The sequence below is a fragment of the Phytophthora infestans genome, genomic scaffold (genome assembly GCF_000142945.1).
Source record: "Phytophthora infestans T30-4 supercont1.41 genomic scaffold, whole genome shotgun sequence".
Taxonomy (NCBI): domain Eukaryota; phylum Oomycota; class Peronosporomycetes; order Peronosporales; family Peronosporaceae; genus Phytophthora; species Phytophthora infestans.
In genome coordinates this window covers 1135594-1157890 of record NW_003303718.1, presented here as the reverse complement: position 1 = coordinate 1157890, position 22297 = coordinate 1135594, and the positions used below count along the sequence as shown (strand labels likewise).

Sequence of the window (22297 nt, the reverse complement as noted above, 5' to 3'; positions counted from 1 at the left end):
AAATCGTATCAAATATTAACTAAGACAGAGAATACACCATGCTGAATATCAGCCAAAACGGGAGATCGAGAAGTCGCGTTTTTTTGATCATTTATCACGCCATATTAAATGATGGAGCATCTGTTAAGCTGTACCAAAACTGACATGAAAATAAATTTGTACTACGTAGTAGTATGCTAAACTTTTTACTACATCCTTTTTTTTTTGTCTGCAGCAAAAGCTGTCACTTTGGTCCGCCCCTATCATAAGCTTTGCTATTGTTCTTAAAAGTTTCTAAAACAACTCCCTCTTAATCTTGCGGAGGTAATTCGCAGTGGCCTGTGGTGGCGCTAGGCATGTTATTATAAGGGATATTGAATTTAGTGATCAGGACATGCACTCACAAGTCTGCCACCTTTTCCTGCTTAATACCTGACCAACCGATCAACTTCGTTACGAGGCCGTGAGTCCATTTCTTGTCAGGTGCTTATTGCTCAGACCACTCCAGCGGTTGTACACTAGATCTTGCTGCATCGTGCAAAATGAACCGTTGATAAATGAGATTCCTGACCACTCACCTTCCCCACACCATTCCCCCTTTCCAAACCGATTCTATAAAACAATCAGGATATTTGTTTATACCAGTACTGAAATTGACAGCTTTAACTGAACGAAGTACCGTAGGTCATTGGTGCGTGTTGAGCGAGCAACATGTCGGGGCTGACCACGAAAGACGCTGCACCAAGTAACAAAATTAATTGGCTAAAGGGCTTACCTGATGGAGACAAAGACGCGTCGGACGCCACACCTCAGCGGAAGGAGCAGGAGTCCTTAAACGCTGACAGGAAACTCAAGAAGAAGGTGCACAAAGCTAGAAGTATTACTAGAGGTGACACCGTAAAGCAGGCGCGACAAGAAAGTGACAAGAATAGGTATCGTCAGGAACATGACGGGGCGGACCGAGACGATGTATTGGGAGAACGTTCGACTGGCAGCGTAGTGAGTCAGCAGCACGACTCGCTGAACAAAGAGCTCCGTGCTCAGATCCACACGACGTCGTTGTCGCGCACAGAGACTAAAAGAGGAGAAAAGAGGAATCGAAGGTATTTGGAGGGGAAGGCTGTTAAGAAACAGCAGCGTAAACGACTGCATGCCAATTTGGAGATGGTGGGGGTTGCTTCGGCAAAAGAGAAGGCCGTGGGGCTGCAACTGACGGCTTCGATTGACACAGCGAAAGCTAAGGCAGCAGCTTTGCGTCAGCGGCGAATGAGGAAGCTTCAAGCCCGTCGAAAAGCAACAGGTGAATACGAGCGACTAGCAGCCGTCAAGTTAAAGCGACTTGAATCATCCAAGGCAACAAGGCTAAAGAGAAATCAACGTGAACAGATGCGCAAGGCGCAGAAAGCTCCTGCAGCTGCAGCCACAGATGAAGAAGGCAGCATACACCCCCGTTCGGCACCGCTATTTACCAAGGAACCAAAGGAACAAAAAAAAATGCTTGAACGCCAGAGTGATGCTGCCAAGAAGCATCTAGGTGGATTGAAATTGACATCAATATCAGCTTTGAAGCACCCTCAGACTGCCAGCTCGGAAAAGAAGAGGCAAAAGCGAAAGTCAGATTTACTTCGCACCTTTGAACACAGAGCAGGTGGACTGAGGCAAAAACGGCTGAAGCTGGAATTTGTGAAAAATAATGCTAAAAGTGTGGCTGGAGGAGGAATAACAATCGTGAAGTCTCCCAACAAAAGGAGGCAAAGCTCACTTGCTTATGAAAAGCGCTCGGAAGATGTGTCCGTTGTTGAGGATCCTCACGAGCATGAAGCTCGACCCTCTGGTGACGTCAAAACTGCGGAAGGACCTGAAAGACAGGAGAAGCCGAAACAAAATGAAGAGCTGTGCCGTCGCAAAAATATACGCGAGGAGGTTAAAGAGGAGGGACAAGTTGATTCCCCTGATCTTCGGAAGAGTTTGTCTGCCGATGTGAATCCTCAAGGTGGGAGCGAAAAGACATCCAGACACAAGATGAACGACATGGCCCTGGATATGGCACCAATTCCAAGAAAACATATAAAAGATGCCGCAAGTGCTACATCGTTTGTGATCCCCAAGCGACTTCTTATTAACACTGACGGGCATGTTAAGGCTCGTGGGGAAAGTTCTCATCATGACCCCAAGCTTGTAGGCGCCAAAATTCCCGCAGTAAACCCAGTTTCACCCCTTAAGTCATGCCCGCGGCTTTCAAGTCGAGACCCCATTCGCTCGCAGGGGAAGCGAACAAAGGCTCCTGTACCCATGAAAAACTCAATGTTGTCTACACACGACATAGCACTCATGCGACTGGCGCGAAAGCGTAACTCGGTCTTCCTAGCAGCCACAGAGCTGGCTCAGCCATCACTTGTTGATATCAAAGTTTCAGCCGCACGCTTGACTGGGTACGACATTTTTGATGCTGATGGAAAAGTTCTGCTCGATTTGGTTCCACGGTGGAGCTGTGCTACCAAGCATGAAATGATTGCGAACATGGAATTATTTACCACCTCATTTTCTGGTGTCTCGCTGGCTGCTCCGAAGGCCAAAGAGACTAATAGTAGGACCGCAGAAGTGAGTGCTCTTGTGGGGGGTCGAATGATGAACTGTTACGAGGAGCTGCGCTTCCAACGACCGGAAGACAGAGAATTTTACCAAAGACACATGTATGGCGCAGCATTTGTACCACAGTATCTACGCGGTCGGGCAACACTTATTGCTCGATGTGTATGCTTTGAGCGAAAGTCCACAGGCATCAGATTTAACCAGGACCGTGATCGTGAGGAATTCGCAGCATCACTGAGTAGACGCTACACGTTTAAGAAGTCGACCCCACGCTGTGAAATTCGACGAGAACACTGGCAAAAAATGATGCGAAATCAACCGAGCGTCGTGTACTTACACTACAACAATATCGAGGATGCTGAGCGCGCTTCGCACATTTTTCGCGATGACGCTGGAAATGCTATTGAGCTGAAACCTGATCACAAGTCGTGTGCGGGGAGTGGCCGTGGCTTTATTTCAGCCAGTGGAAACGGATATCGCATGCCGAGACGGTCATGCTCAAGTGAACGAAGCCCACCAAAGTCATTCATGCAGTCAACAAAAGGTGGTAGCGTACTCAACAATCCACATTGGCAACTAGATCACTACGAGGCAACAAATCGGTACTCGGGATATGGCCGGCCATCCTCTCCGCAGCGAAATGGAATAGACGGCCGGTACAATCCGTCGGTAAGCGGGTATAGTTTAAGATCAAGAAGTAGGTCACGCTCGAGGCCGAAGCTGTTTTCTGATCAGCAGCACGACTCGGTTGGGAAGGGAAATGGTGATGAGATCGATAACGTTGCAGTAGCGGTTGGAACCAGCATATCACTATCGCCGAAGAACCCTCTAGATGAGCTACCCCCGTGTACTCGTAAGCATCTTACAATTGCCAAGGGAGGCGAAAGTTTAGACCCCCAGGACCCCAACGGAACCAGCAAGGGAAATCTGGACGAAGATACGGACGTAGCTATGGCGGAGCGGTCTGCATCTCCGCGTACAACATCTAAAGGCCCCTGTAAGCAGGATTTAGAAAGTGGTGAAGAAGAGCAAGAAGAAGGAGAAATTGAAACCAGCATCGAGCTTGTGCCGACAGCAACCGATCCAATTAATGGCACAAAAAGAAGGCGGTGCAGTCGATCTCCTCGTAAAAGTTGGAAACAACGAAATGCCATACAGTCTCGCCAGCGACAAGAGGATTGTCGTGGACGTTCATTCGAGCAAAACTGTACGGACAGGCGACGGTCAAGATCAAGATCGTGGCCACGACAAGAAGGTTTTGCTCCGTGGGAAAGGGACAGGGGTGATGATAGCTGGTATGTCAAGGAACGCCGCTATCGTGATTACGGTCGTGCGGAAGACTATGATAACAGCGAGTACCGGTATGGGCGAACGATGCATTCGGGCGAACACGGTCGATACAGTGGACGCAATTATCGCGGTGGGGAATACAACAACCACACGGACTACGCGTGTATGAGACCATACTAAATGGCGTGGGCCGGCGGGTACATGTACACCGTTCACGCTAATTAGTCGTAGTTCGCAATTAGTCGTGGATTTGCACTTTAGTGACATCACAAATTCGGGATATTTGACAAATATGATCAAATCTAAAGGAAATACCGGTTCTGAGCAGGTCTCATCGACTCGGTTTAAACTTAAGACCGGTGTTTTTAGCAAAAAGGACAGCTAAATCTGCTCAAAGCAATAACGTTATCTCGATCCGCACTTAAGCGTTTTGTCTGCCGTTACAATCATCGTCTTCTCCCCCCCCATCGTATAAATAAAACATCCGAGCGACGACCGGAGTTGTCGTAGTCGTAGTCGTAGTCAAACGATGTTCAAGGTGTATGCGGAACGGGCGGAGTTGTTGCTGGAGGACTGCCGTGCGGGTGCGGGGCCTTGGCTGCGCCTGGCTGCAAACACGTCGACTGGCGGGGTCGACATCGAGCAGCTAGCGGGCAGCGCGGCGCAGCCCACTGAGGACGCGGCCACCGTACCTATCCATGCGGTCTACGGCGTGTACACGCTGCTGAGCGGGCCGTACCTTGCGGTGGTGACGGACTCGCGCGTGGTGGGATCGGGTCCGAATAGTGAGAAAATCTACTGCATTCTGGAGGTGACGCTACTATCCGTGAGCGCAGCAGCCCACCAGAGCTTCTTCAAACACGCCAGTACGCGTGAGAAGCAGGATGAGCGTGAATACTGCCGCATGCTCACGTCGGCACTGGCTTCGCGCACCTTTTACTTCAGTTACGACTTGGATCTGACGTTGTCGGCCCAAAAACGAGCGTCGGCCTCGTCCTCGTTGGCAGCACAGCGCCAGTCACCACTATACGCACGTTCGGAGGAGGATTTCTTCTGGAACAAGCCAGTCCTGAGCAAGTTTATTGAGCTGGAGCTAGGTGACTGGATCGTGCCTGTTATCTCGGGCTTCGTCAAGGTCATCAAGAAATGCGACGTCAACGGCCAGCGCTGCGATATCCTCTTCTTCACCAGAAGGAGCTGGCGACGAGTGGGCACTCGCTTCAACGTGCGAGGTGTCGACAAAGACGGATGTGTTGCTAACTTTGCGGAGACGGAAATGCTGCTGGTCAAACCGTCGAGGGCCGTGTGCTCGTACGTGCAGGTGAGAGGCGGAATCCCGCTATATTGGGATCAGGTGGTCACGCTTAAATACATGCCCCGCACGCGCTACGCCTTCTCAGGCCACGAAAGTGTTGTGGACTGGAATGAATTGGCCTTCCGCGCTCACATGGACAACCTCATCCAACGCTACGGACACATCACGTGCGTGAACCTCATTGACAAGGCTGGCAAGAGCGCGACTGTGCGCGATCAGGCTCAGCTCGGCTCTGCGTTCGGCAAATACGTCAAGAAGTACAATCAACTATCGAAATCTGGTGATGGAACGAGTTCCATCGCATCATCAGTGGCGTCGCCCATGCCAGCGTCCCCTGCGCTTCACGCCGTGTCACCTCGTCAACACAAGAGCTTGTCGGTCTCCCTGCCCGCTGCACCTGGATCCAGCACGAGTAACGGATTTGGACCGTCAAGTGCAACAGGATCTGCAGCGGGGTCTCCAACCGCATCTATTGCCAGCAACAGCGACAAGGGATCTGGACCATCAGCTACGCTTCCACTGCAGTCGTCGATGTCGCTTCCCGTGCGAGAGCATCCTCAGCTGAGTATCGCGGTACCGTCGGCACCCACGTCGATTTCGCAGCTCTTTGCTGAGCCTGTTGCTTATGTATGGTTCGACTTTCATCACGAATGCCGCAAGATGGCGTGGCACAACCTGTCCAAGCTCATGTCGGAGGTGGAGGAACAGTTTACGCAGTATGGATGGTTTGAGTGTGATGGCGAAGGACGGCTTCTGTCGCGTCAGCGTGGCGTCTTTCGTGTTAACTGCATGGACAACTTAGACCGCACGAACGTGGTAATGAGCCTCTTTGCTCGGCGTACGGTACTCATGGCGATGCAGCTCTACCCGCTCAATTCCTCTGGAAATGACAATAGCAATAGTGTGCTGGACTCGCCCTACCACAGTTTCGAGGTGGTCTTTAAGAATGCGTGGGCTGATAACGCGGACTATGTAAGCAGGATGTACGCAGGCACAGGCGCGCTCAAGACCGACTTCACGCGCACAGGGCGACGAACAATCGCAGGTGCCCTTCAAGACGGCGTTAATTCGGTCACTCGCTATTATCTCAATAACTTCTCGGACGGCATTCGCCAGGACTCGTTCGATCTGCTCGTCGGGAACTTCGCACCGGATAAGCGGGACGAATCCCCATTCACTTTTCAGCAGCAGCACAGTCTGCTGAATATGATGCTAGAGGCCACACTCGCTACACTTGCGGTTATCAGTGTGTCTCTTAGCATGCGCCCGGACCTTCCAGTCGTGACACGTGTGCGCGACGGCGTCATCGCAACGTTCGCCCTCTTTACTATAATGGGATACCTCATCATCAAAAAGGGTAAATTCCGTTCCATCGGGCGCCGATACGTATGCAAGCCCGCTTTCAGCTCCAGTGGTTATATCCGTCGGAAGACGGCGTAGGAAAAGAACTAATCATCGGCTCCAAACATGCATGCGCGATACCACAAGATAAAGTTCAATCGAACAAGAAATTACTACAGTACTTCATAGTACTACAGTATGACTTTGTTGAAAGCGCCCTTCGCTACACTGCGCGCCAAAAGCTCAACAGCTAGACAAGGAAGGTTCGCGATGTCTCAATTGTACCCAGCGCGCTAAATTAACCAAAATAGCGTTGACGCAGGCATGTGTTTTCTCCGTTTGTCCAGGAATTAGTTACAAGCTGATGGCCACTTTGGGGCGTGGTCCAGTCGTTGAGTTGCTGCTTCTCGTGACGGTGGCTCCGTTAAGCTCTGCAATAATGTCGTTCCTCTCTTGCTGCAGCGCCGACTTTCGAGCTATCTTCTGTTTCTGCTGTGACGTGAGCGAGTTAATTTCCGCGTCTACCAGCTTGGCGATGTCCTTGAGCTGCTTGTTGGTCTTCGTCAAATGGCGCTTGAGTTGCTTCTGACGGTCTCCATTTGTATCCGCCAATACCCTCGTATTCTCAACTGACAGTCGACATTCTTGCTCCTGACGAGAAGCTGGGTCCCTAGTGCGTGGTCGCTCCTTGGGAATCTCCTTCTTCTGCTCCAGTGACAGCTTGTCTATCTGAAGCTCATCAACTACAGAATCGCCGCCTAAGTTCGCTTTGGACTCGCGTTTCACCTCCTGTTCACGTCGCTACGGTGTACCAGATAAATCAGTTGGAATGCTTAGATTTTGTAATAATGATTGACAGGGCGATCTCATACTCGCTGAGCGACGGTCTTGTATTTGGGCACCTCGTCTTGCGGCACGTAGCCCTGACGGATACGGATGGATTTGCGTGTGGAACCGTCCGCGCGGCGCGATGCCGGCACCACCACCACCCCATCGGCGGTGCGCACAGCTCCAAGCGGCAATCGCTCATTCTTTGTCGAGGTCATTGCTTGTTTTAATCAAAGTCACGAATTGGTGGAAAGTGAAAATCACTCCATTTTTACAATAAGAAATTTGACTCCCACGAAAACAGTAAGTAAAGATGCATGGCCAATGCATGATTTGGTGGACACTACAGTTGGACGATGTTGTTTCTGTCGATAATTTCGCGTACTCGGTTATCTTGTTGCCCCCACGCGGCACGGGACATCACGGCAGAAGCCTCGGTCGTCACTGTTATGCTGCCTTCTTTTGGCGAGGATAACGGCACCGACCAGGCCCGCGACCCCCAGCACAACGCACACGTAGACGAGTGGTCTTTCGGTACTAGTATTGCTGTTGGTGAGGTTACTAGTGATTCCGTCCCTATCGTCGACCTGGTTGCTGCTTGTCGTTTGGTCGATTGTTGAAGCTGTCTTTCTGCCATAAGATGGGGACAGCAACAAAATATCTTCTACTTGGGCTGCGGATGTGGAGAGCTCTAGTGCGGTGCTTTGTATTTCGGCTCGCTCTTTAAATGGTGCGACAGTGCCTGCGGAGTAGTAGTTGGAGACGCCAATAGTATCGGCAGTTGATTCACTGGCATTCTCGGAAGAAGAAGACAATTCATGTAGTGACAATGCGGAAGCTTCACTATCAAAGTCTGAGCGCGAAGATGTGAATGAACCAGCATCTCGAGCAGTGCCATTCTCGTCATTTGAGGCGCTTCCGGCGGTGCTTGCCTTCTGATTAGGAATAGCTTCGTCGATGTTGTGCAAATTATGGATGGATCCAGGTGATGCAGTTGATGATCTGGCGGCGTTGAAGTTTGGATAAAATAGTGGAGGCGATGATGAATGTGAAAAAACAGCAACTTCTGCCGAACCGATGATGGATTCAAGCTTGGAGGCAGGCACATGTGGGGAATGATCGGTCTTTGTGGGGAGGAATTCATCCTGAATGGCCTCGCCAATGGTGGCCTCGTGACTTGAGGAACCGCTGTCTGAACTAGCGCCTTGCCGATATACTGCAGTACGACGTGATGGACCTGCCGTGCTGACGGTGGAGTGACCTAGCAATGCATCGATTGTCGAACTACCTGCGCCTGTCGAAGGCAAACTGGTGACTTCTCGAGCTTAAGTGGCGACTAGCAGGAACAGTGCAATGGCCACGGAAAGCGATTGCTTGTCCATTTCGACGAAAATGTGTTGTGAGGGCCACGGCAGGTGGGTTGGAAATGCATGTGAACGGCTGACTTAACTTTTATTTCAGATAAATAATAATACTTTCTCAACCTGGTCAATCCACACAAAGGTGGAAGACTTATGCGGGGTGAAACCTTAAAAGTTCAGTCAGGCAACTTCATTATTGACTTAGATGTCCGGTGTTCAGTTAAGTCGCTTCAACATTGAGGGGGGAGAAGTACAGCATCAGCTGCTACTGTGGAATTTGTGCATAGCAAACTACATGTAGTACAGTGCGAAGTACCTGGACTGATGCTGTTGTAGTCGATTGAACTGCTTTGCTTACAAAATGATAATGTTGCGGCTATTTAAGCGGATCTGGGCGTCTACGGTGGACAGAGGCGTTGAACGGGTGGGAGACAAAATACTTGCAGGCTGCCCTGTCAAGGCCCTCGACGTTCGAGAGGCTCCTGTTTCGTCCCGGCGGCCCCGTCTCCGCTTCGTTCGATACCCAAAGATGACCCCGATTAAACCAACGATCCCCAGTGTAATCGACGCATAAAAGAATGGGCTTTCTAACACGGCGGCTGTAGGGGACACGATTGTGTTGCTAGAGCTTCCGTCTGCACTGCCTCTGAATTGTAGTGGCGTAGAATTAAAAGAAGACACATTCTTTTCGTTTATGTTGATAGTTGTCCATGGTAGACCAGAACACTTGACATCATCTTGCGGGTTTTCTTCGGCAGGAGTCTTTATCATTTCCTTTGAGCTTCCATTAGTTGGACTAGTTGTCGCTGTTGGGAAGACCGATAAGCTCGGTTCTCCATTTGATGAGGTCCACCTCGGTAGAACCGGCCAAGATGGCCCGCTACATGAGCCAACTCGAGTAACCATCGTCGCTGCGATCGGTGATGAAGACAACATCGATGATCGCGGGTATGACGGAATCTGCTCACTGGTAAGGCCATCTGAAGCTTCATTCTGTTCTTGATCATTTGGTTCAAAATCCGACCAGAACTTGTTACGGTTGTTGTCGATATCGTTGAAACTATCTCCCTTCTTTTTCTTCTCGTTAACGCTCTCGTGACTGCTCTTACTAAAATCTTCATCGTTAAAGCTCCCAAAAGTATACTTGTCTGCAGACTCGAAATACTCGAGCTCCCCGAAAAAAATATACCCACCAGAAGTTGTAGATGGTGCCACTCCAACATCGATATTGCCAAGTGAGCTCTCGCTACTCTTTCTACAATCCACACACCTCCACTGAACGAGAGCCCGATGAGAATCCGCGTTTCCAAGCTCTTGAATAGCGCCCCGCGACAAAATCAAGTCTCCATTGATGCAATTCACTATTCGAACCACCCGCCGAGTCTCTGGCATAAACTCTCTTATATCGCCGCCGTCGCGCCACACCTCTGCGCACTGCCCCGCACACAAGCTGTCTGCAGCTTCCCCAATTCGCGCACAGCTCATAATGGCGTAGCCATCCAGGCATTCCGATAATACAATTGCAATCATATTGAAGGTCCATGCCAAAATAAGCTATTGCTACAAAAACTACAACTTAAGAAATAAATAATTGACATCAATAGTAGTGTATTGGAAAATTAACTACTTAGATGTACAGCACTGCACATTACTTTGCGTTCACGATAGCTGCTACAGTGTTTGCGTCCCAGAAACGCCGATTCATCTTCAGGAACAACACGGTTTCAAGCTGAATAGGCAGCATACGCTGGCGATGGTGGAAAAGAGTATGTTTCGCCACACTAACAAGACGCTCCACGGTGTTTGACGTCGGCGGGATGAAAAGCACACCATCAAATACCTTCTTTGCACCGCGCCGCTTTTTTCTAGTCGCCAAGACTCTGTCGGCAAAGCCCTGTGGGCGTCCGTGCCTGGTGTCCGGTGTCGTAATTGCGGGTACCGTCTCAAATGGCTGCAACATCAGCTCCTGGTCGTTCGTCAGCTCGTCCACGGCGCCTGACAGGGCTACAACGCACGCTCGCTCGAAGTCCACGTCCTTAACAATATTTTTGCGTCGGCAGCAAGATACTTTTTCACAACGGAATGCTTCTCGATGAGCGCATCAAAGATATCGCGCACATCGAGAAGCGTTACGTTGTCGTCTTGAAGCTTCATGGTGGCCAACTGGAAGTCGCCAAGCTGGCAGTAAAAAAGTAGCTGCAGACTTGCTTGGTCGTGAAGGTGTTGGCGAGAGCCATGGTGAGATCAAAAATGATAGACGAGCGCCTCAGGTTCGCGTTTTGAGCGACCGTTGCTAACAGCCATCTGGAGACCGAGCTCCGTATTTACGCAAAACAAAGCAGAAAAAACTAGATTTTACGAAAAAATAAAGTACTTTGTTGTAAATACAAAATAACTAATTGGAAAAAGTCATCCAATTTGTAAAAATCAATAATTAAGTGTAAACTATTGTATTGAAGCAGCAATACAATGATTATTTCGGAATGCCTGTAGCCATCGACATCTACAGCGTCCGAAAACGACGCTGCTCGTTCCTGGAACCCCTGCAGACCAACCACGATCTCTAAAGGGACCATTGCATTGGAGACGACGAATGAAAGTAGGACCCGCTTCCTCATCATTTCTGCCAAAAGTGATTTTGTTGTGGCGAAGTTGCGAGTGCTGCTTTTGATACTCCCGAGCCATTAGTAGCATTGGATACTTCGTCAGTGCAATCCGAGCGTTACTGCGATACAGTATCCGTCAGCGCCAGGTTCATCATTGCCACATATATCACCGAGGATACATGGCCATAACTCGATGTACTGAATCCCACCACAAGCGTTTCCAAGTCGCTGGCGTTTTGCGGTCTCCAACTGTACCCATATCGAACAGAGAGGCAGATCGAAAGCATCTGCTCTTCTCCAAACTCCGGGATCCTCACGAAATTTTTGATGGAATTTAGGTATTATTACTGTACACTGCAGGACAGAAGAAACCGGCCACCCCTCTTCACCCATTGTTAACACGCTGAAACCCCCCCCTGAGTCTTGTAGACCCTGATCCAGTTGCGAACTGTCCGTGCCGACTTAATGAAAATATAGGCAAGATGCAGTCTTGAGTACCCCAGCTTGTAGTATGTGTTGAAAGGTAAAGGTGCGTAGTAGGGAGCAGAATGGAAAGTGAGATTACGTTCTCATTTTTGTAATGACGTTCCGTCATTTATCCTTCCTATACTTACCCTCGCACGCCATCCGAGACCTCCAGCTGGTCGGCGCATCTCCTAAATCCTGGCGCCAGATTCATTGAATTTCAACACTCCTCCTCGCCGCCAGCGTTGATCTGCTGCACTCCTTAGTGCAGGCCGACGACTGTCCGCAACTCCGCTAGTCTTGGCGCCTCCAGAGCCTTCGTGAGGATGTCCGCAAGCATCTCCTCACTCTGCAGGTACTCCGGCTTCAGCACGCCGTTCTTCGTGTAGGAGCTCACGAACTTCATTCTGACGTCGATGTGTTTGGCCTTGGAGGATGATCCTTCGCCGTCGAGCTGCTTGAGCGCAGCCTGATTGTCGACACGCAACGACATCGGGCTGTTGAACGCGACGCCCGGCTCATTGAGCAACTCGCGCATCCCCAGCAACTCGGTGGCCATCACCGACGCTGCCGTAAACTCCGCCTCCATGGTGGAGAGGCTGACTCCAGTTTGCTTTCGGCAGACCCAGGACACGGGCATCCCGTCGACAGAGAGCAATCCGCCCGTGACGGACTTCCTGTCGGACTTGTCGGCAGCGAAGTCCGCGTCGCTGTACGCGACAACGTTCAGCGGCTCCTCCAACGGGCAATTGCCCTTCATGCTCAACCGCAAGGTCATCGAGCCCGCGAGATATCGCGCGATCCGCTTCCCAAGCTTCCAGTCCGACATCGTGGGGCTGTGTGTGCGGCGTGACACCTTGTGGACTGCGTACGCGATGTCGGGGCGCGTGCACCGCGCCACCCACATGAGGCTGCCCACGAGGGATTGAAACTTGCGGATCGTGATCTCGTTGTCGCCACCAGTGAGAGGCAGTAGTACGTCCGCGGTCTCGTCGACGTCGTTGAACTCCACCTCAATGGGCGTGCGCACGCCGTGCACGGACGACATACCGTGCTCGCGCAGCATCTCCTTGATCGCGAGCTCTTGGTCCAAATCATAGCCCGTCTCCTCGTCATATACCACGCGAATGCCCAGGAACTTGTTGGCGGGGCCCAAGTCCTTGATCGCGAGCATGCTGAGCTCGCTGAAGAAGGCGTCGACGGCCTTCTGCTGCGTGCCCGTGACCAGGAGGTCGTCGACATATACGCCAACCACCAGTAGGGTGCCTTCGCAGGATCTATAGTAAACGCACATGTCCGTAAGGCTCTGCGAGAAGCCGATGTCCGTTAGCGTCTGGTGAAGGAGCTGATTCCAGAGGCGTCCGGCTTGCTTGAGGCCGTACAACGTCTTCTTCAACTCCAGTACCAGCTCGTTGTCGCTGGACACGCCAAGCAAGCACCTCAGCTCCTTCGGGACCACCATTCCGCGCGGGATGCGCAGGTATATGTCGAGCTCAGGTTCCTTCACCGCCTTCACGTAGGCGTTTGGCACGTCGCCATGCTTTGCGGGGACGCGCCACTTCCTGGCGAGCACGAAGATCAGCGTTACGCTGCTCATCTCGATGACAGCAGAGAATGTCACGCTGTAGTCGATCCCGAATTGTTGTTCGTTCCCGCAGGCGACGAGGCGCGCCTTCAGTCGCTCGATGGCGCCCTCCGCGTCCACTTTGGTCTTAAAGACCCACTTGGTATTTAGCACATGGCAGCCCTCGGGCTTGCGCACGATGCGCCATACGCCGTTGCCCTCGAGCGCGTGCAGATCGTCAGCCATCGCAGCGAGCCACTTGTCCTTGTGCTTGCTGCGCATTGCCTCCTGGTACGACTTCGGGTCGTACTCGACCACGCTGTTCACGACGTTGCGCGTAGTCTCCTGTGACTGCGCGGTCTCGTTCGCCGTGACTCTGGCATTCTTGACCACGGAGCGCGTCACGTGGCGCTCGCGCGACCACGACTTCTTCTTCTTGGTCGACGTGCGCTTCTTCTTGCCCTTCACGTTTGGGGCCCCAGCCTCCAGCGCTTGAGCTCCGTTGTCCGCCGGCTCGCTGCCTTCGAGCGTCTCGCCGGCCTGAAGGTACAGCCGCTGCACCTGAAGGTTCTGCTTCTTGTCGAGCGTCTCAATGTTCTTGACGTGCTGCGTCGTGACCACCACGTGGTCCTTGGGCAAGTAGACCCGATAGCCCTTGGTCTCCTCGCCGATGCCCACAATCATAGCCGTCTGTGCGCGTTGCGCGAAGTTCTTTTTGCGTGGATCCCGGTACACAGTGCACGGCGACCCGAACATCACGATCTCGCCGAGCGGTGGTGTCTTGCCCGTCAGTTCCTTCAGCGGTGACGCACGCCCTGGGTTGGAGTTGGTCGGGGCGCGGTTCAGGATGTACGCGGCGTACTGAACCGCGTCACCCCAGAACCTCAGCGGGAGCCCGCAGGCGAAGATCATGCACCGCGCCATGTTCATGATGGTTCGGTGCATGCGCTCCGCCTTGCCGTTGCTTGACTGGTTGCGAGCCTCGCTGCGCTGCCTGGTCACGCCCGTTCGCTTGCAGAACAAGTCCACGTTCTCGTACTCGCCCCCAGAGTCGGTGCGGAGAACGTGGATCTTGCAGTTGAACGCCTTCTCGAAGTAAACGAGGAAGTGTTCGAAGAGCTTGGCCGCGGCGTCCTTGGTACGCGCCAGGAACACGCGGCAGTAGTTGGACTTGAAGTCGATGAAGTTGATCATGTAGCGGTTGCCCAACCGATCCTTGGGTGTCATCGGCCCCTTCAAGTCGGAGCAGATGACCCCACCCACCCTATCGATGGGTGAGTGTGTGCCGGTGTCCTTCTTGGACCGTCGGTTCTTCGTTTGCTTGCCCTCGGCGCACGTGAGGCAATTGACGCGCTTGCGGTCGGCTAGGTGGATGCCCGAGCTCGGGTCCTTGGCAAGCAGCTCCACCGCGTCGTAGTTGAGGTGGGCCAGACGCTTGTGAAAATCCAGCAGTGTGCCCTGCTGCACGTCCCTCGGCACCTCTGCAGACTCCGTGAGCTCCCGGCTTAAAGCAGCCATGATCACGTTCGATGGCAGCTCGCGCCTCGGCTCCACCACGGCAGGCACGACCAAGACGTTGCTCCGCATCTCGACGTCAAACGCCACGCGTCCGCCGTTCTTGGCCGCTACGACGCGTCTTCCGGCACGGTGAGTCAGCTCGAAGCCTCGCTTGTCGATCATCCCGTAGGAGATCAGGTTGTGCACCACGCCCTTCGCAAAGTAGACGTTAGTGAGCTCCACCATTTGCTCCTCACCGCACGCTGTGACGCACAGCAGCACATTGCCGCGCTTGGTGATGTGTAACGGCTCACCGTTGGGTTGCACGCACTCGTCGCTGCACTCCTCCACGTCCTCGAGGAACGACTCATCATTCACGAGGTGACGACTAGAACCACTGTCTAGGATCCACAGGTCGGTAGTGTCGCTGGTGTGCTCGCCGACGGCCAGCGTGATGTCCCCTGGCTTCTTGAGGTCTGGACACGCTGCCCGTAGATGTCCGACACGGCCACACTCGTGGCAGCTCCGTGTCTCCTTGCGCTGTTTTGGTGTGGTCCTTCACCACGTTGACCGTCTCGCGGCCCAGCGACTTCTGCTTGGTCGCGTCGGTCTCCCACGACTGCGCGAAGTGTGCGAGCTCCTCGGCGTGCTGCAGGAAATCGGTACGCGACTGGTCCACCTTGGCCATCAACACCGTACGTAGTTCTGCGGAGGCGTACTGAACGATGTTGTTCAGCACCAAGTAGTCGGCGCCGCCCCCCGTGGCCTCGGAGATGGCCACGAGGTACATGTAGTGCTCGGGCCACGATCTCTTGGTGTCCTTCGGCGCCGTGAACAGCTTCATGGCTTGGGCGGGTGTAATGTTTGTCTTGAACGCGTCCAACATCCGTTCCATGACGTACTGCAACGTGGGCAACTGGTTCCACCACGTGTCCACCTGCTTGTTGTAGTACCTCTCAACCGTACCCGACAGGTAGTGGCCGAGAAGGTCTACTTTCACGTCCTCAGACCACGCGAAGCCGCACGCCGACTGCCCGAGCGCCACCTGCCGCTCGAATCTTCTGCCCCAGTCCAGGAAGTCGGGAGCCCAGCCCGACGTACAGCTCCTTGCCGTCGAACGGGCGGATCGCAAGCTTCTTTTGACGGGCGTCCGGGTATCGGAGCGACCAGCCATGATTCTGCACAGGCGTGGCTTGTGCTTGAGCTGGTACCGGCGCCGCAGGTGGTTGCTGTGCTTCTTGATTAGCCTGGGCGGCGTGCTCCTCCGCGAAGAGCCTTTGCAGCTCAGACATGCCCGTCTCGTGGACCCCGACATCCGCGTGTCGCAGCCCGAAATACTGCGGGTGAACTGTCGGCCGGCGAGGGGCCTGCGTCTGCGGCGTGCCGCTCAATGAGTCGATGTGCATCCTCGACCCGCGTCCCAGGGCCGACGCGAAGAGGCTCGTGTCCACCATGGACTTCGGGTCTTGTTTGGGCGTCTCAAGGCGCTTCTCGAGCTTCACCTGGGACTCCTCCAGCTTGTCCAGTCGGCCGGCGACGCCGCGGAGCAGCCTCAGCAGCTCCGACGCCTCGTCCTGTTCCGTGGTCGCCGCTGCGGCGACATCCTGGTCGCCGTCTCCCCTTGCGCGGGCGTCGGCGGTGCTCTCCGCTCCATCGACGGAGGCGGCCCTTGCGCGGTCGGTCTCCGTTGGCATTTGGGCTCATAACCTGTTGAAAGGTAAAGGTGCGTAGTAGGGAGCAGAATGGAAAGTGAGATTAGTGAGTGACCGTTCCGTCATTTATCCTTCCTATACTTACCCTCGCACTGAATCCTGGCGCCAGATTCATTGAATTTCAACAGTATGCATGCTAGACCGTACTGAATGGCCCTTTAAATTCAGCACGGGGCTTCCCAATCGATAGTTTTTAACTATTTTAACTACTGTAATGGTATCGAGTCAAATGGTAGATTTTGACCACTCGCATCGCTCCTTTCTTATCGCCTTTCCCTTCGTCGTCCAATATCAGAGACCCAGAGTGCAATGAGCGAGGACGAGTTCGTGGTGCTGCTGGAGCACGCTGGAATTTTAGAGACATCAGACGAGAACGACATGGAATTCATGGAGGAGACAGTGCTTCGTGAGTGGCTGGAGCGCGACGGCGTGCAGCTTTTCACTACTCAGGTGACGGCTGCTAAGCGCGACCAGAACGACTCGGACCTTGTCGTGGACGGCAGCTCGACGGCACCGACGGCCACTGCCACTGCCACAACACTTGTCGGCGAGGCGAGAACACGAATGGCGGGTCATATTTTGGCCAGACTGTTGGAGAGGGGCTGGATTGCGCCCATTGAGTTCGATTATGATGAGGACGAGACGGAGGTGCGTCAGCCGGGGTTTCTCGCCGATTCTATGTAGTTAATTGCAAAACTGCCAATTGTTTGCAGGAGTGGAAGACCCAAGTTGTATACACCGCGGCTGCGGACAAATGAGGCATATCGCATTTACATTGAGAAGGACCCCACGGTACGGACTGCATGTTGTAGTTGCCTCGTAGTGGTCTTTTGATGCTTAGACATGGAGAAAATCTTTGGAACGATTTACCCACGCCAGGGATGTTATCGTTGGCTGGCTGGTGCTGCCCTTGCTGTAGGCGAAGCAGTTGACCGTACGGGGATTCCATCTCCGTGTCCATGAGCTCCGTACAGCTGGCTTGTCGGTAGGGCCCACGCACCCTTTCTCGACAAGCCATGAGCTTCTGGTGAACAATTCTGTTGCTGATGCGCTCGTTTGTGTATGCCAATCTAGACAGAGCAAGATGGAAGCGAAATACCCGCACCCATTCCAGTATCTGTGCGTCAATGGACAGTGATGTGATTCACCAGGAAGTCTAATGCTTAATGAATAACCTACGTGTATGTGGTGTTTGGCTGCAGGTGGTGGATAATGACATGAAGTCGCGAATACGAGAAAAGATGTGGCAAGACTGCTTCCCGACGTGCTCCGAGAGCGCCAAGCAAACGTTTTTATCTTTTACACGGCCAGAGATCATTCTGTACGCTACACTAGGACTCAACCTTATCAGCAACGGGATCAGCAGCGTACCAGCGTTCTCGCGCGAGCTCAAAAGTATGGGTGTTACCAGTGCCGACGATCGATCCATTATCGTTGGGTTTTTAGCCAAGGCTTTCCCCACTGAGTAGGGCGGAAGATTCAACCATTTTGTAACATTTTGTAACAACGTGTTGTTAGTTTTTGTTACAAATTGATCACCACCCAATGGCTACATGACTCAGGAAAAAAGCTGCAGACGACGACAGCCTCGCTGATCAACTCACGTCGACTACGAGTAGTAAATGCCAAGTGCGAAGCCGCTGGAGAATCCTGCGGACGACGGCAGATTCGTCTTCATGATCTTAAGCAGTTTACGGTACCAAAGCTTGACGTCTTCGCTGTCGATCTTGCCATCTCCGTTCGGGTCGACCTTGGCGATCATGTCCTTTTGCACTTTGCCCCATTTGATGTCGATGTAGCCGTTATAGGCAGCCGTCTGCGCTATGATGAAGACGATGCCCACCGCCATCGCTGCGGCCTTGCCAACCTGGTTGAGCGCATAGCCCGAGCAGAAGCCCAGACCGCCGGCCAGCGTAAGCTCTCCGCAGTTTGACAGCACCACATCGATGATCTTTTCCACAGGGTTGTTATTCTTCTTGGGCACACCGCCGCCCGATGGGCCCTCCTGTGTTGCATAGATGGTAGTGGTTAGATTAATGATGCGCTTCTATCAAGTCAGCAGACACTCTTACCGCAGCTGCGAGCAACATCACATCCTGGCACAGCGTCGAATCCTTGACCAACAGCGACACCGAAGCGCTCAGCACGGCACCCGCTATAACAAGCTGCGGATGCCGAGGGAGAGCACGCGCTGGCACTCGAAGTGCTAGTGCCTGGCTCTGGAGTTTCTTGCCGGTCGACATGGCTCGCATCCCGAGCTTAAGCGACTGCGGGCGGATGAGGACTGCAGTACTAATCCATTAGACCGGAGCCATACACTGGAAGCAAATTGGAGGACACATACAGAGCTGCGAGCGCATGTGGATCGACATGGTCACCTTAGAAGCCCTCTAGAACTGGTTGTAATTGTCAATTACATCTTTTGTAAGGCAATGTGCACTCCGATTTGCACCTGGAGTAAACTTGTTTTAGAATCTAGAAATAAATGCTTTACTGCGTAATTAAATACTATGCTTCAATTGATGTAGGATTTACTGAAAATACATGTAATAGAAATGATGTTGTCATATCGTCGTTGCAAAATGCCCATGTTTCTACCAATTTGTTTTTTTTTCATGTTTTAAACCATAATTGACCATGTTTGTAATATAAGATAAATTACGATTTTTAAATAACTGATTCGTGGCCACTCAACTTCCTGCCCAGCGTTGCCAGAAGCGTACCCCCCCCTCCTTCGGCCCCGCGCGCCCTCGAAGCCTTCACTTTCGCTGAACGACCTAGGACAGCTTTGCTCTGCATTCCTCCATCTTCTCAGCAGTTCGTGACCACAGGTACTCGAATTTTTCGGACCTTTCAATGCTAATAAGGCCTCTAACGTGCAATATGCGACCGTGTGTTTGAATTTGTTGCAGTTTCTGGTCCGGTCCTTTCACCGCTGTTCGTACGTCTTCTCTATCACCCATGCGTTCAGGCAGGCCTTTTGCGTATTCCACCCACGACACTTAGTTTGACAGCAGCGGCCATCTTGAGACAATTTTTTTGCCGCTGAATATTGACGGAACTCACTGGACATGCATTGTGGTGGATGGGTCTACACAGAGTGTGTGCTGCTTCGATATCATGAGCAAGCGCGCAAGCCATAACTTGCTTGCAGAGCTGGCAGATGAGATCGAAAAAAGTATTTCGAAGACTTTTAGTATCATGGCCGTGCATTTTGTTTGTAATTCTGGCGCCGGCTCTGGAAGGTACATGTACCGTAGCAGGAAGCGATTAAACGACGAAAGGATTGCTACGCCGCCGATGGGATATAATGCCTACCGTCATATGGTTACCCTGCGTACCGTCATAGAGCTCAGCGACGAACAAAAAGAAGCTAGCTGAGCAGGAGCAGTTTCTAAGTCTAAACCCGTACATGTTTTCATGACTTCACCATGCTTTGACATGAGCAGGAAAATCTCTCATTACAAAAGATAGTTTGGCGATGCATTACAGTAGTTGAGACATGTCCGACATAACTCAAGCGATCTCATTCTTCCATTTTCATACCCTACTGTAAGTATGGTTGCCGATGTCGCGCCATATCGCAACCGTTCCGACACCCTACCCCTTTCCGACATGTTTCCGACAGTTCGGAACAGCAGATAGATTCAGGTACCAAACACCACATTTACTATAAAACAAATGTCTCTAATTAAAACTAACGTTTTAAATCATATAAACTTTTATTTTAAAAAGAATGAGCTGCGGTGCAGCGAGGGATGGGTCGACGGCGCCAGTGCGTCATCCGGTTGGTGGGTGAGCTAGTGCGGAGGGCGGCGGATACGGCGGCGATGGTGGCATTGAGAGCGCGGAGCGGCATATACGGCGGCGTGCGAGCGAGTGTGAACGGGAGCGGCAGCAGGGAGGCGTGTTGGTGGCGTGTAATCGAGTGTAGAGCGGGTGGTCCTGGTGGGGATACCGGAGGACGAGACGGAGCAGGTGTTGATGCCCAACTTGTATGCACGCTCCGTGCGTGCCCTACAGAGTGATGGTGTGGTTGGAGTACTGGGCGTGGATGTTTACGGGCGCAACATGAGTCAATGAGTACGATAGTGTTTGACGGCGTGCAGGCCGACGTGGAGACGCGCGATGGTGCTAGCACGGCGAGCGTGACGAAGTTGGTTGTGTCGGCGCTGGCGTCGATTGGATCGGACGTGTCTGTAGCAGGTGTTCTCGGTGGCGTCGTTCTATGGTGATGATTTCACGAACACGGGATGCGGCGCAGCGCGTGGAGGTGGCGCATCTTTTGGCGAACTCGTGGCGGCGTCGGAACCTGGACCTACGCACGAACTTCGTGCCACGAAGGAGTTCGTGAACTAGACGGCTCCAGTGGAGACAAGGCAGGCGGCGTCGCTGGTCTTTGATGACGCTTCTGCGTTGGGTGAGCAGAGCTCGGCTAAATGTGCAGAATGTAAGCATGGTTCTCCCTAAGCGTCTCGACTACTCCAGCGTGTGAAGCGTTTTGCGAGTGGCAGCTTCCCGGTGAGATTCAGCGAAGCGAGACAAGCTGGCGGAAGAGGTGGAATAGGAAACGCGCAGTGCCATTTCTGAGGCCGTGGCGGTGTAGACGAACATGACGCTGGTGGGCGTGGCCATCGTAGCGGCGACCGAGGCCATGAAGGCGGTGTTCGAGACTGTGGAAGATGCCGAGGTGAAGGCAGTGGAGGTGGACTGCCAAGTAAATATACAAGAAATACCCGGCGCAGGCTTGTTGCCCGTACTGGTGCGTTGGTCATACACATCACGTTGGTTAGCGTGGCCTTCTTCTGCTGCTTGGTGACTGGTGGTCCTGACCACGCAACAAGACTGCGTCACACCCAGGCCTCTAGAATCACAATGAGAGGTTAGCAAATACGCTATTAAAAAAAAATACAGTACATGTACATGTGTATCTAAGCTTACTTCTGTTTCAATAGTTTTTGTCGAGGCATGTTATTTTAACACTTTCCTAAACACGTACTTTAATACTTGCTCCTTCGAAGTAGGAATCCTACTGGAGGACCTTGTTGTCGGAATGACAAGAATATTTAAAAAATACTTTTTATACTGAGTATTCGTATCCAGCCATTAATATTTTGGCTGGGCTTCCGACAAATATTTGTCGGAAGCTGTCGGAATAAGAGACCTACCCACATGGGATGCCATTGGCCAAAAGATGAAAATGAAGATATTCAATTGGCGTAAATTTGACAACCCCTAACCTGATCACAATCCTACCTAACTATCTGTCGGAAAGACGTGTAACATAATCAGCATAACTTTCACGCTCCTTGTAATTTAGTTTTAGAATCATGGCAAAACATAGAGATACATGATACAAGTCCATGATTTGGTCACCTAACCCTTTTAGAAAACATGGGCTGTAGCAACCGTCTTTTGAAAATGGGAGATTACCAAATCCTGGTACTATTCAATAAGGCATCACCAAATCATGGTCACATTTGCCAGAACCTGGTCCGTCGTTCGAATGAACCGCCAAAGACACGCCGAACCTATGATCATGATTTTAGTTATGATATTGGATAGTGAAAAAATGAAGCCGCGCCAGTCGTAAGTTACAGAAGGCAATGATGACCGCCGAGTGCAGCCAGCTTGGAGGGGAATAAGGAGGCGGATGCCTCGCTTCCACGCCCCACAAGGGCGAGCACGAAGCAGTCGAGCTTCTAATCGTATATATCTGTTAGAATGCACTTTAATTGGTCAAATAT

At 52.2% G+C, this 22297-nt stretch overlaps 5 protein-coding genes across 5 annotated transcripts; 2 read left to right on the top strand and 3 right to left on the bottom strand.

Annotated features, from left to right (window-relative positions):
• Nucleotides 1-4294: 4294 nt before the first annotated feature.
• PITG_16132 (phosphatidylinositide phosphatase SAC1) lies at nt 4295-6616 on the top strand (the record flags this gene model as incomplete). Its single annotated transcript, XM_002897856.1, has 2 exons — nt 4295-5093; nt 5262-6616. The coding sequence occupies 2 exons, from the start codon at nt 4391-4393 to the stop codon at nt 6614-6616; spliced, it is 2058 nt and encodes a 685-aa protein (XP_002897902.1).
• Nucleotides 6617-6871: 255 nt separating this feature from the next.
• Nucleotides 6872-7605, bottom strand: PITG_16131 (uncharacterized protein; the record flags this gene model as incomplete). The annotated part of the gene is made up of 2 exons (XM_002897855.1): nt 6872-7306; nt 7390-7605. 2 exons carry the CDS (start codon nt 7561-7563, stop codon nt 6872-6874), a joined length of 609 nt encoding a protein of 202 aa, XP_002897901.1.
• A 7965-nt stretch (nt 7606-15570) lies between these two features.
• PITG_16129 (uncharacterized protein) lies at nt 15571-16130 on the bottom strand (the record flags this gene model as incomplete). Its single annotated transcript, XM_002897854.1, has 3 exons — nt 15571-15634; nt 15675-15831; nt 15884-16130. The coding sequence occupies 3 exons, from the start codon at nt 16128-16130 to the stop codon at nt 15571-15573; spliced, it is 468 nt and encodes a 155-aa protein (XP_002897900.1).
• A 729-nt stretch (nt 16131-16859) lies between these two features.
• Nucleotides 16860-17894, top strand: PITG_16128 (uncharacterized protein; the record flags this gene model as incomplete). Its single annotated transcript, XM_002897853.1, has 5 exons — nt 16860-17198; nt 17264-17342; nt 17470-17535; nt 17625-17669; nt 17753-17894. The coding sequence occupies 2 exons, from the start codon at nt 16860-16862 to the stop codon at nt 17306-17308; spliced, it is 384 nt and encodes a 127-aa protein (XP_002897899.1).
• A 159-nt stretch (nt 17895-18053) lies between these two features.
• Nucleotides 18054-18946, bottom strand: PITG_16127 (uncharacterized protein; the record flags this gene model as incomplete). Its single annotated transcript, XM_002897852.1, has 3 exons — nt 18054-18555; nt 18623-18834; nt 18895-18946. The coding sequence occupies 3 exons, from the start codon at nt 18920-18922 to the stop codon at nt 18160-18162; spliced, it is 636 nt and encodes a 211-aa protein (XP_002897898.1).
• Between the last annotated feature and the right edge of the window lie 3351 nt (nt 18947-22297).